The sequence below is a fragment of the Schistocerca serialis genome, chromosome 2 (assembly GCF_023864345.2).
Source record: "Schistocerca serialis cubense isolate TAMUIC-IGC-003099 chromosome 2, iqSchSeri2.2, whole genome shotgun sequence".
Classification (NCBI taxonomy): Eukaryota; Metazoa; Arthropoda; class Insecta; order Orthoptera; family Acrididae; genus Schistocerca; species Schistocerca serialis.
In genome coordinates this window covers 618557577-618570970 of record NC_064639.1, presented here as the reverse complement: position 1 = coordinate 618570970, position 13394 = coordinate 618557577, and the positions used below count along the sequence as shown (strand labels likewise).

Genomic DNA, 13394 nt, shown 5'->3' with positions numbered 1-13394 from the left:
TGTGAAGAAAAATGTACCTACAGCAACAAATGCAGCCAATAGTAAGCGAAAAAACGATGAAATTTCACATGTAAAAAAAATTAATTTTGTTATGTTTTTGAACTTCATCTGCTATGAGTGTGAATCTCGAATCCTTCCTGGTCATGCTGACAAAGTTTTATGAATTTCTTTGTAAAAGTATAGACAGTAGAAAATAAAATGTCCTGTGGTGCCTCTCCTGCTCCAAGTCGGCGTGTTTGACGTTCTAACCCCCCCCCCCCCCCCCCCCCCCCCCCGCCTAAAATGCTCTGAACATATTCTTGACCTTCCAAAAAGGTTAAGTTCAGTCTCCTGGGCTGACCATATTATTACTTCTATTTGTGAAATCGATGCTGTCAAATCTGCATACATCAGCTGCGTCCACTTACTATTGTCTTAAGGCATTACATTCTGGGAGGGGAGGGGTGCAACCACAACCAATAAAAATTTACGCCACTCAAAAGAGAATAATAAGAGTTGGGTGTTGGGGTCACAGTAGATACTTACGTAGAAACTTACTAAAAAAATTAGGAATTCTGACTAGAAAATCCCAATACATACAGTTTCTGCACAAATTAAACATCAGCTATGACAGTCACAATACATGGGGAAACCTTGACATACATTTCCGAGCTAAAGAACCTCAGCATGGTACAGAAAGGAGTGCATCACACCAGCACAAAAGTGTGATGATCTCCCGCCTCAGATTAAATCTGGTGTCAATGAACTATCAAAATTTAAACAGCCCATAAGCAGTTCCTTACAGAGAAATCCATATATATTTTATGACCCATATATATTGTGGCTGAATACCTGGACCAACGGAAGTAATTTCTACAAATTGTTGTTATATCTGTAGCTCTGTGCCATTTACAGTAATACAATGTTCAAGAACTCTGTTTTCTGATTCGGAGGCTTAAGAGGGAAGAATCTGATGCTGGCACATTTCAACTCTAACCCATACAATTATTTAACATGACATAATCTAACGCTGCTCAGTAGTAACTGTTAATTATTGATTAAATATAGTGCTGACCAGTTGTTCTTTGTTTTTACAAATTATTTATTTTTTAATTTTCTTTTAACCCCTCTTATTAATCCAGGCCATTGCACTTATTATGTTATCATCATTGTGTTAATTATCTTCGGTATTGTGGTGTTGTTGGCTTAGCAGTTCTTCATTTTGTATTTGCCAGTATTATATTTCATGTATTTTGTAACTGCTAGCTCACTGGATACAGATGAAAAATAAATGTATATGTCTATGTATGTTCAACATCTCTTCCTAAACAAATGGATTAGTTTCAGCCAAATGTGCTACATACACAACTTACTCTCTGGAAAGAAATACGATGGGAGGAAGTACCACCTAGCTCCCTTAGGGACGGGATGGGCACAAAACAGAGTTGGTAATGTCTGACATCTAGGCTGCCCAGCATGAATGATGTGTTATGGGGGTAGTATGAATGTGTGCTAGGGGGTATATGTGTGGATAGGGAATGGTGAACTGAGATTTTGTGCCATGGATTACTTAATTTGGGGGTATCACAGTGACCATTAACGAAAACAGAGGCAATTGATTGACCATGAAGCCGGCATATAAGCGTATAAGCAATGAAAGAATATTTTTCCACCTAATTGTTTCTGTAAAATTGTTTGAGAAAGAATGCAGAGCAACTAGCATGCGTGCAACACACTGCTGGTGCTACAGTACTTCTTTACCGACTGGCAAGTTAGCGAGACTTCTCTGTGTGGATCTGTAGGTGCATATAAATACGCTGGACAGCAGTTTGGCGAGTCAGCACGCTTACTAAGAGGGCATCAAATGAAAACCGAACGCCTACACAACAGGATCAGGAAGTGATTCCATTCAAAAGTAATCATCATATGCATTAAGACATTTATCGCACAGGGAAACGAGACAGTATATATAAAGAACATGGTCGGCCACTGACGAATCCACAACTGCACCCTCTCTTGCACTTCGTCATCCAGCTGAAACCGACGTTCATGTACGTCTTTCTTCAGGTCGACAAAAACGTGACAATCAAAAAAAAAAAGTGTTCAAATGTGTGTGAAATCTTATGGGACTTAACTGCTAAGGTCATCAGTCCCTAAGCTTACGCACTACTTAACCTAAATTATCCTAAGGACAGACACACACACCCATGCTCGAGGGAAGACTCGAACCTCCGCCGAGACCAGCCGCACAGTACATGACTGCAGCGTCTTAGACCGTGACAATCACACGTTGAAAATTCAGGTTGTATGGAGGACGGAGCAGTACTACTCAGCCAAATCGCTGAAGTGTAGCCTCCATCCGACTGGCAGTGTGCGATAGAACAGTATGATTCTCTCTGACAGCATTAAGGGCATTTTGACTTTATGGCGCATTACAGTTTCTGCAAAATGTCTTCATAGCGTTACGCATCGATTATGGTTCCACGCTCGAGGAACTTGGTGAGCAGAGGGCCCTCAGACGAGGAAGAAGGTCATCGTCACCCTACGCGGTGCCACCATTCCGAGCCCGAGGGGCAGGCCGGGGTGGCCGAGCGGTTCTAGGCGCTACAGTCTGGAACCGTGCGACCGCTACTGTCGCAGGTTCGAATCCTGCCTCGGGCATGGATGTGTGTGCTGTCCTTAGGTTAGTTAGGTTTAAGTAGTTCTAAGTTCTAGAGGACTGATGACCTCAGAAGTTAAGTCCCATAGTGCTCAGAGCCATTTTGAGCCTGAGGGCAAACGGCAAAGCCACATATGCATCTACATGATTACTCTGCAATTCACATTTAAGTGCTTGGCAGAGGGTTCATCGAACCACAGTCATAGCAGTGGGAACGTCCCACATCTCCCCCCACCAAAGAAATTCGAAGTTGTTTACACAAATTCCAGTAAGCTGCACGGTAGCGCCCGCCTCCACACTGCCAATCTGATGAAAACTACACCTGAGCAATTTGGTTGGAAAACACTACAACATCTTTCGTACAGCCCGAATGGTGCGATTTTCAGATCCTTGGGGGCCTAAAGAAAGGCACGGGCGGACGTCGGTTTCAGATGGGCGAGAAAGTGTAAAAGTGGGTGCAGTTGATCCGTCAGAGACCTACCGTGTTCTGCGAAACAGCCACTGATCGCCTCGTCTCCCAGTCGGGTAAATGTCTTAACGCTTATGGTGATTATTTTTAAATAGAACCATTCCGTGGTCCCGTCGTAACGGATGCTCAGTTTTCATTTGACTGCTCGTTATACAGGGTGTTACAAAAAGGTACGGCCAAACTTTCAGGAAACATTCCTTACACACAAACAAAGAAAAGATGTTATGTGGACATGTGTCCGGAAATGCTTAATTTCCATGTTAGAGCTCATTTTAGTTTCGTCAGTATGTACTGTACTTCCTCGATTCACCGCCAGTTGGCCCAATTGAAGGAAGGTAATATTGACTTCGGTGCTTGTGTTGATATGCGACTCATTGTTCTACAGTACTAGCATCAAGCACATCAGTACGTAGCATCAACAGGTTAGTGTTCATCACGAACGTGGTTTTGCAGTCAGTGCAATGTTTACAAATGCGGAGTTGGCAGATGCCCATTTGATGTATGGATTAGCACGGGGCAATAGCCGTGGCGCGGTACGTTTGTATCGAGACAGATTTCCAGAACGAAGGTGTCCCGACAGGAAGACGTTCGAAGCAATTGATCGGCGTCTTTAGGAGCACGGAACATTCCAGCCTATGACTCGCGACTGGGGAAGACCTAGAACGACGAGGACACCTGCAATGGACGAGGCAATTCTTCGTGCAGTTGACGATAACCCTAATGTCAGCGTCAGAGAAGTTGCTGCTGTACATGGTAACGTTGACCACATCACTGTATGGAGAGTGCTACGGGAGAGCCAGTTGTTTCCGTACCATGTACAGCGTCTGAAGGCACTATCAGCAGCTGATTGGCCTCCACGGGTACACTTGTGCGAATGGTTCATCCGACAATGTGTCAATCCTCATTTCAGTGCAAATGTTCTCTTTACGGATGAGGCTTCATTCCAACGTGATCAAATTGTAAATTTTCACAATCAACATGTGTGGGCTGACGAGAATCCGCAGGCAATTTTGCAATCACGTCATCAACACAGATTCTCTGTGAACGTTTGGGCAGGCATTGTTGGTTATGTCTTGATTGGGCCCCATGTTCTTCCACCTACGCTCAATGGAGCACGTTATCATGATTTCATATGGGATACTCTACCTGTGTTGCTAGAACATGTGCCTTTACAAGTACGACACAACTAGTGGTTCATACACGATTCAGCTCCTGCACATTTCAGTCGAAGTGTTCGTACGCTTCTCAACAACAGATTCGGTGACCGATGGATTGGTAGAGGCGGACCAATTCCATGGCCTCCACGCACTCCTGACCTCAACCCTCTTGACTTTCATTTATGGGGGCATTTGAAAGCTCTTGTCTACGCAACCCCGGTACCAAATGTAGAGACTCTTCGTGCTCGTATTGTGGACGGCTGTGATACAATACGCCATTCTCCAGGGCTGCATCAGTGCATCAGGGATTCCATGCGACGGAGGGTGGATGCATGTATCCTCGCTAATGGAGGACATTTTGAACATTTCCTGTAACGAAGTGTTTGACGTCACGCTGGTACGTTCTGTTGCTGTGTGTTTCCATTCCATGATTAATGTGGTTTGAAGAGAAGTAATAAAATGAGCTCTAACATGGAAAGTAAGCGTTTCCGGACACGTGTCCACATAACATAATTTCTTTCTTTGTGTGTGAGGAATGTTTCCTGAAAGTTTGGCCGTACCTTTTTGTAACACCCTGTATACCGGCTGTGTGTGTCGGCGGTACGCACCAGCTGGCGCGCTATGTCGAGCTGGTGGCAGCCTTCGGGCAGCTCGGTGTCGCACTCCCAGTCGCGGTGCGCGGAGCGCGCGTACAGCGCGGCGGGCGTGGCGTGCGTGATGCGCGTCGTGGTGACGACGCCGGCGACGCGGCCCGCCGCCTGCGCCCAGCCGGCCAGCGACGTCAGCCGCGCCGCCACGTCCGCCGGCCGCGGGCACTGCTTGGCCACCACCGACGCGTCCATCCCCAGCACGCCGTTGGACGTCTTCACGCCCGTCAGGAACGCCGTGCCCGTTGCCGCCGAGTCACCCACCTGCAACCGTGCACACCGCCACACTGAGTCTTACTGCAGATTGCACTCCTTACATCTAGCGGACTGAAAGGTAGGAGACGCACTACCCTACAGTGCAGTAGACAACTGACAAGGGAACCTCCCCATCGCACCCCCCTCAGATTTAGTTATAAGTTGGCACAGTGGATAGGCCTTGAAAAACTGAACACAGATCAATCGAGAAAACAGGAAGAAGTTGTGTGGAACTATGAAAAAATAAGCAAAATATACAAACTGAGTAGTGCACGCGAAGATAGGCAACTTCATGGACATTCCGAGACAAGGAGCGCCGTGGTCCCGTGGTTAGCGTGAGCAGCTGCGGAACCAGACGTCCCTGGTTCAAGTCTTCCTTCGAGCTAAAAGTTTAATTTTTTATTTCCAGACAATTATCAAAGTTCAGGCACTCACACATAATCAACTTAACTCTCCAAAATTCCAGGACCAGATTTGCTTGGACATATGCAGGATTTAACGGTCTACACACGGAAAAATTTGAAAACGTAAAAAACATATGTTTTGACAGAGCACAGGGAAAAGTGTGCGAGTGTGAGACTTTTGGATTCATTTCTTGCAGTTTATGTGACAAACTCTTATGTTTCATCACTTTTTTGGGAGTAATTATCACATCCACAAGAAAACCTAAATCGGGCAACGTAGAAGAATCTTTTTACCCATTCGCCAAGTGTACAAGTTAGGTGGGTCGACAACATATTCCTGTCATGTGACGCACATGCCGTCACCAGTGTCGTATAGAATATATCAGACGTGTTTTCCTGTGGAGGAATCGGTTGACCTATGACCTTGCGATCAAAAGTTTTCGGTTCCCATTGGAGAGGCACGTCCTTTCGTCTACTAATCGCACGGTTTTGCGGTGCGGTCGCAAAACACAGACACTAAACTTATTACAGTGAACAGAGACGTCAAAGAACGAATGGATAGATCATAACTTTGCTAAAATAAAGAAAAATTTTTCGCTTGAGGGGAGACTTGAACCAAGGACCTCTCGTACCGCAGCTGCTCATGCTAACCACGGGACCACGGCGCTCTTTATCTCAAAATGTCAATGATGTTGCCTATCTTCGCGTGCTCTGCTCAGTTTGTATATTTTGCTTACTTTTTCATAGTTCCACACAACTTCTTCCTGTTTTCTCAATTGATCTGTGTTCGGTTTTTCAAGGCCTATCCACTGTGCCAACTTATAACTAAATCTGAGGGGGGTGCGATGGGGAGGTTCCCTTGTGAGGAGAGTGCTCGAGAGGGTCGAGGCGGGTAGCGGAAAAACAATCGTTCCCCTCGCTTTCTTATGCCCCGTGGGTGCCCATGGCCTACGTTACTTGCCATCCGAACAAGCTGCCTTAGTACGAGGGTCACTCCAAAAGAAATGCACACTATTTTTGTAAAAATACAGTTTTCATTCTGCATGTGTGAAAGTTTTACGGTGTGTAGATACATCCTTCCCGCTTGTTTTCAAACTTAGTTCAACCTGTTCCCGTGAGTGGCGCCGTCACAGCATGTCTTCAAGATGGCTGCTAAATTAGATTAGATTAATACTTGTTCCATAGATCATGAATGCGACACTTCGTAATGATGTGGAACGTGTCAGGTTAATAAAAGATGTCTGTACAAGATATTACATTACACAAAATATTGCATGACACTAATGTTTAAGTTTTCTCTTTTTTCCCCTTAATTTATATCTAAAAATTCAGCCAATGAGTAGAAGGAGTTGTCATCTAGAAATTCTTTTAATTTATTTTTAAATGTTAGTTGGCTATCTGTCAGGCTTTTGATGCTGTTTGGTAGGTGACCAAAGACTTTTGTGGCAGCATAATTTACCCCTTTCTGTGCCAAAGTCAGATTTAACCCTCCATAGTGAAGATCATCCTTTCTCCTGGTGTTATAGCTATGCACACTGCTATTACTTTTGAACTAGGTTGGATTATTAACAACAAATTTCATAAGTGAATATATATATTGTGAGGATCCCTAGATCCTTAAATAGATGTCTGCAGGATGATCGTGGGTGGGCTCCAGCAATTATTCTGATTACACGTTTTTGAGCAATGAATACTTTTCTACTCAACGATGAATTACCCCAGAATATGATGCCATACGAAAGCAGTGAATGAAAGTAGGCATAGTAAGCTAATTTACTGAGATTATTATCACCAAAATTTGCAATAACCCTAATAGCATACGTAGCTGAACTCAGACGTTTCAGCAGACCATCAATGTGTTGCTTCCAGTTTAACCTCTCATCAATGGACACACCTAAAAATTTTGAAAATTCTACCTTAGCTACAGACTTCTGTTCAAAGTCTATATTTATTACTAGAGTTGTGCCATTTACTGTATGGAACTGTATATACTTCATTTTATCAAAATTCAAAGAGAGTCCGTTTGCTGAGAACCACTTAATAATTTTGTGAAAAACGTCATTTACAATTATGGTTTTTGGATGTTATTACTATACTTGTATCATCAGCAAAAAGAACTAACTTAGCATCTTCATCAATGTGGGACCCCGTACCTGATAGCCCCCCAGTTTGAGGAATCAGCTATTGTTTTAACATTACATGAACCACTTATTTCAACTTTCTGCATTCTTCCAGTTAAGTATGAATTAAACCATTTGTGCACTGCCCCCCCTCAAACCATAATGATTTAGCTTATCTAAAAGAATTCCATGATTTACACTTGATGTTCGTCAGAAGCAACGTTCTGTCATAGAATTCCTGTGCTGTGAAAACGAGACAGTGGGAAACATTCACAAGAGGTTGAAAAAGGTGTATGGAGATGCTGTTGTCGATCGCAGTACAGTTAGTCGGTGGGCAAGCAGGTTACGTGATGAAAGCGGGCATGGCAATATTGAGGATTGTCCTCGCAGCGGCAGGCCTTGTACTGCACACACTCCAGACAATGTGCAGAGAGAGAACAAATTGTCGCGCTACGTTGGTATACGGGAAGGAAGTGTTTGCAGAATACTGAAAGTGTTGGCGTTAAAAAAGGTTTGTGCCAGGTGGGTTCCCAGGATGTTGACAGTGGCTCACAAAGAAACAAGAAAAACAACAAAAAACACTGAAACACCCGCCTTACAGTCCTGACCTGGCTCCATGTGACTATCATCTCTTTGGGAAACTGAAAGGCTCTCTTCGTGGAACAAGGTTTGAAGATGATGACTCCCTTGCGCACGCTGCCAAACGGTGGCTCCATCAGGTTGGTCTACTATTTTACCGTGCGGGTATACAGGCGCTGGTTTCAAGATGGCGTAAGGCAGTTGAGAGGGGTAGAAATTATGTGTACAAATGAAAATATTATTCTTAAAGGATGTATCTACAAAAAATGGTTCAAATGGGTCTGAGCACTATGCGACTTAACTTCTGAGGACATCAGTCGCCTAGAACTTAGAACTAATTAAACCTAACTAATCTAAGGACATCACACACATCCATGCCCGAGGCAGGATTCGAATCTGCGACCGTAGCGGTCGCTCGGCTCCAAACTGTAGCGCCTAGAACCGGACGGCCACTCGGGCCGGCGATGTATCTACACACTGTAAAACTTTCAGACATGTAGAATAAAATATGGATTTAAAAAAAAAAGTGTGCATTTCTTTTGCAGTGACCCTCGTACTAGTGGGCTCAGGGACGGATCGATTTCTCTTTTCCATCACTATCAGAGTAAAGTCCTCGAAGATGTTTTGTAAGTTTGGCAAACAGACGAAAATCGTATGCGGCCACGTCAGGACTGTGTGGAGAATGATCGAAGAGAATGAACCCAAAGCGCCGGATTACTGCAGATGTCGCAGCACTCGTGTCGCGCTGAAGGACAGGATGCTCCAGTAAGTGGACGAACTCTTTGAATTCGAAACCCAATTTCAGCATGCTGTTTCTCATGCACCAACATAGTCACTTTACACTCTGACACGTTACACTCTACTATTCGGAGCCGTCTAGTGACAGGGGGCTGTAAATATACAGACATGAAGAAGAAAGATGTAGGCTGTTAATACCGTTCGTTTTATTTAAAGATCTTCAACGCTTTTCAAATAAAAAAAATTCTGAGGCATTTTTTTCAGCATGCCCTCGTTAAATTTTAGAAAATTTACCGTGAAAGTAGTTGAACATTGATAAACGTGGTCAAAATGTTTATGCTTGAAACTCGAAATTAAAACACAAATTTTGTGTGATACGAGAGAGAAATATTCTATTAATGAAGTCGTATACACTATCTGTCCAAAAAGTTCCGAGAGCGATTCTATTCGTGCCGTGTGAGTGACACCAGCGCAGTAACTACGGCAGCAGCTTGAACTAACAATTGTGAACAACCGACGTGCATTCGAGCAGTCAGCGGAGGGCGGGTAGTGTTAAGCAGTGGACGTGCGGCCGCAGTGTTTCAGTGTTGTTGTGTCACACATGATAACGGAGCAACATCTCTAAATGAAACTGTGAAGGTCCCGGCGGAGGTTCGAGTCCTCCCTCGGGCATTGTATGTATTGTATGTTAACCAGGGGCCTAGAAACGACGGAGAGGCTCCGTCCCCGCCGTAGCCGTAGCCGCAGTGGTCCGCAACCCCACGACGACTACCGCAGTCCACTTAACCCTTCCGCCGCCCCAAACCGAACCCGGGGTTACTGTGCGGTTCGGCCCCTGTGGACCCCTCAGGGAACGTCTCACACCAGACGAGTGTAACCCCTATGTTTGCGTGGTAGAGTAATGGTGGAGAACTTGTTTGCGCAGCAATCGCCGACATAGTGTAACTGAGGCGGAATAAGGGGAACTAGCCCGCATTCGCCGAGGCAGATGGAAAACCGCCTAAAAACCATCCACAGACTGGCCAGTTCACCAGACCTCGACAAATCCGCCGGGCGGACTCGTGCCGGGGACCAGGCGCTCCTTCCCGCCCAGAAAGCCGTGCGTTAGATCGCACGGCCAACCGGGCGGGCTTCCCTCGGGCATGGGTGTGTGTGTTTGTCCTTAGGATAATTTAGGTTAAGTAGTGTGGAAGCTTAGGGACTGATGACCTTAGCAGTTAAGTCCCATGAGATTTCACACACATTTGAACATTTTTTTGAAACTGCGAAGGCATTGTCCAGAATGTCATGAAGAAGAGAGTGAGTGCAAAGTTTGTCCTGCACAGTTTGACTCCCGAACAAAAACGATGAGATGTGAATATCTGCTGCTGTTTCGCTGAAAAGCAGAACACGGGCTGGAAAAAATGATAACAGGTGTTGAGAGTTGTTGTAGTCAATACGAACCTGCCACAGAACGACGAAGTGCAGAAATCACATGAAGGATGAATGCTTTGACGACGTAACCGACACTGAAGCAAGTGTGACACAAGAGTTGAACATCATCTTAAAGAAGGCATTTTCTGGTCGTTTCACACGGGTGTGTGAACATTCTGTGTGTCGTACTCAAGTGGGAGAAGACTATGCAAAACACATGATGTATTAAAATCATCAAATTAATTTTTCTCTATTTTTTAGTAATCCAATCTCGAAACCTTTCGGATTAACGGGGTATAAATCTTACTGTGGTTCAGTATAAATGTCTACAATTTTCCCCTTGCATAAAATCATTAGACTGAAATTTTTGTAGCCTTTAACTTAACAAAATCACTGAAATGAGTCTATTGATTTGAAGGTATCGCTTTCAATGGCTAAATTTGACAGTCCACACAGACTTTCTTGATAAAGTGTTGACCTAGGGTTTGTCTTGACAAGCTTGTGCGTCAAAAAACTCCTTTCATAAATGGCTACAAACTGAGGTAAAGTCAGGAAAGTACGTAAGCTTACGTAAAGTATTGCCAAAAATCTCCACAAAACTGTCTTTTTTCAGGACACTATTTCATACTGTAGTCAGTGGCAGCTGCTAACCACACATTCACAGTTACCTTGCGAACAGCTGGTTTGTGGAACTTTGTTGACCGAAAGCTTTTTGCTTCTTCTGTCCTTTACTTCCAGCCGTGTCAGTTTTCGCTGCTAATTATGAAATGCCATATATACAAAGTTTGAACTTGGGATGCGTCTGGCGACCCTCTCAACTTGGCGCCTCAGCGGCTGCTTGTATTGCTTAAGCCTTAAACCGGCCTCGGTAGACTTCATTATCGGTCATCTTGTGTTTCATTGTTCGCCGTTTATGGTCTCCCGCACAGCAGCTGTGTCAGAGGGGAATTTTCTTGCGAAACATGCACACAGATATCGCCTTACTATTGAAAGCATGAAACTGAGTAGGAACCCTACCATTGACGATGATTTAACAAACAAGAACGAAACCTGTGCTCTGACGTAAAAAACGTAGTATGCAGAGCACAGTATAAATAAACACTACAAATTAAGACTTTGAGCGATATTATTTGGAAGCATCAATATGCTGAAGAAGTGGCACAGTGATACATTTCAGTTATTCTAACCACATCAAATCACTCACAGTTGTTGTTGACGTAAATGTACTCATGAAAATTGTTTTAGACCGGCTCACACTATTCTACTCTAGAGCACGTTACAATGCACACCCGTCTGCCAGCCACACTCCAATGTTGCACATTCTTCTCAGCAATTATTATACCCAGAACCGGTCCAAGAACATTTTTGCAGACAAGCGACATACCATCTGACACCTCTTCCTCCTTCGCCCCCTCCGCCCCTCCCTCCCTCCTTTCCCTCCAACACATTCGCCTGTGTCAGTTTTCGCTAGAAATTATGTACAAATTTTGCACTTGGGCGGCTCTGATGCCCATCTCAACCTGACGCCCCAAGCGGCGGCTCGAGTCGTTTGTTCCATAAACCGGTTCTGGTTATATTATCCACATTGCCCGAAATAAATAATCCGATGTTTCAGCTAAATGTCGAACTTTCGAAGATAATCAAATGGTTCAAATGGCTCTGAGCACTATGGGACTCAACTGCTGAGGTCATTAGTCCCCTAGAACTTAGAACTAGTTAAACCTAACTAACCTAAGGACATCACAAACATCCATGCCCGAGGCAGGATTACAAACTGCGACCGTAGCGGTCGCTCGGCTCCAGACTGTAGCGCCTAGAACCGCACGGCCACTACTGCCGGCAGCTAACAGTGCTAAACGCTGAAAAATCTTAATGAATTTGAGACGGAAGGGTATTTAAAGCGCTTGAATAATTCCAACAAATACTCTATAATCATATATTGCGGTTCCAGACTGCAGCGCCTTTAACCGCACGGCCACTTCGGCCGGCGAAGATAATCATCATCTGCAATGTCAGGAGGTGAATGACGTCGGAACTGCTATGTGTTTATACAGTGTGAGTCCTTGATGATGTCATATACTTTAAGGGATGACGAAGAAGGGTAACTGCACCAACTTGAAGTAAGGTACCCTGCTGCGGAGGCCCATGCGCAGCAACGTTCGCTTGCCAGTCGTTGAGGAGACACTTTTGGTAGCCCCTTAGCTCATCTGGCGGGCAGTTGCTCAACAACTGTACATATATATACTATATGTGGCGTATGTCAACGCCTGTAAGCAGCTAAGGGTGTTCATTTCATTGTAACTGCACATTTATTCGCCCGTACACGGGTTAGAAACAAAAATCTTTCCGATATCTCTGACAATGCATCTCTTCTAGTGCAAGCACTTTGATTTACAATTTTTACGAGGTGGTAATATGGACCACAAGAAAAGAATTGTATTTTGTAACAAACATTCACAAAACTCTTTGAATCATTGTGTGTTGAAAATGTAGTACGTATTTTATTTACCAAAAATTACTTTCTGTAATTAAAGTAATAGTTATTAAAAAAGAGCGAATGGTCGAACTGTTTCTGCTTGAGGAATGAGGTGTGTTTGTGTGTGAGTTAACCTGCTAACTATTTCAATATATGATTATAGAGTATTTGTTGGAATTATTCAAGCGCTTTAAATACCCTTCCATCTCAAATTCATTAAGATTTTTCAGCTTTTAGCACTGTTAGCTGCCGGCAGTGGTGGCCGTGCGGTTCTAGGCGCTACAGTCTGGAGCCGAGCGACCGCTACGGTCGCAGTTTCGAATCCTGCCTCGGGCATGGATGTGCGTGATGTCCTTAGGTTAGTTAGGTTTAATTAGTTCTAAGTTCTAGGCGACTGATGACCTCAGAAGTTAAGTCGCATAGTGCTCAGGGCCATTTTAACCAACCATTGTTAGCGGTTGGAGCATCATTTTGACGAGCTAGCCGCCGCCATTACTC

The 13394-nt window shown here is 44.3% G+C and overlaps 1 protein-coding gene across 1 annotated transcript in view; it reads right to left on the bottom strand.

Moving 5' to 3' along the window:
* LOC126457671 (alkaline phosphatase 4-like) overlaps positions 1 to 13394 on the bottom strand; it is a 108796-nt gene that overhangs the window by 19269 nt on the left and 76133 nt on the right. Inside the window, exon 3 of the mRNA XM_050094172.1 lies at positions 4873 to 5175. Within this exon, the coding sequence (XP_049950129.1) occupies positions 4873 to 5175 (303 nt within the window). The remainder of the gene's footprint in view (positions 1 to 4872; positions 5176 to 13394) is intronic.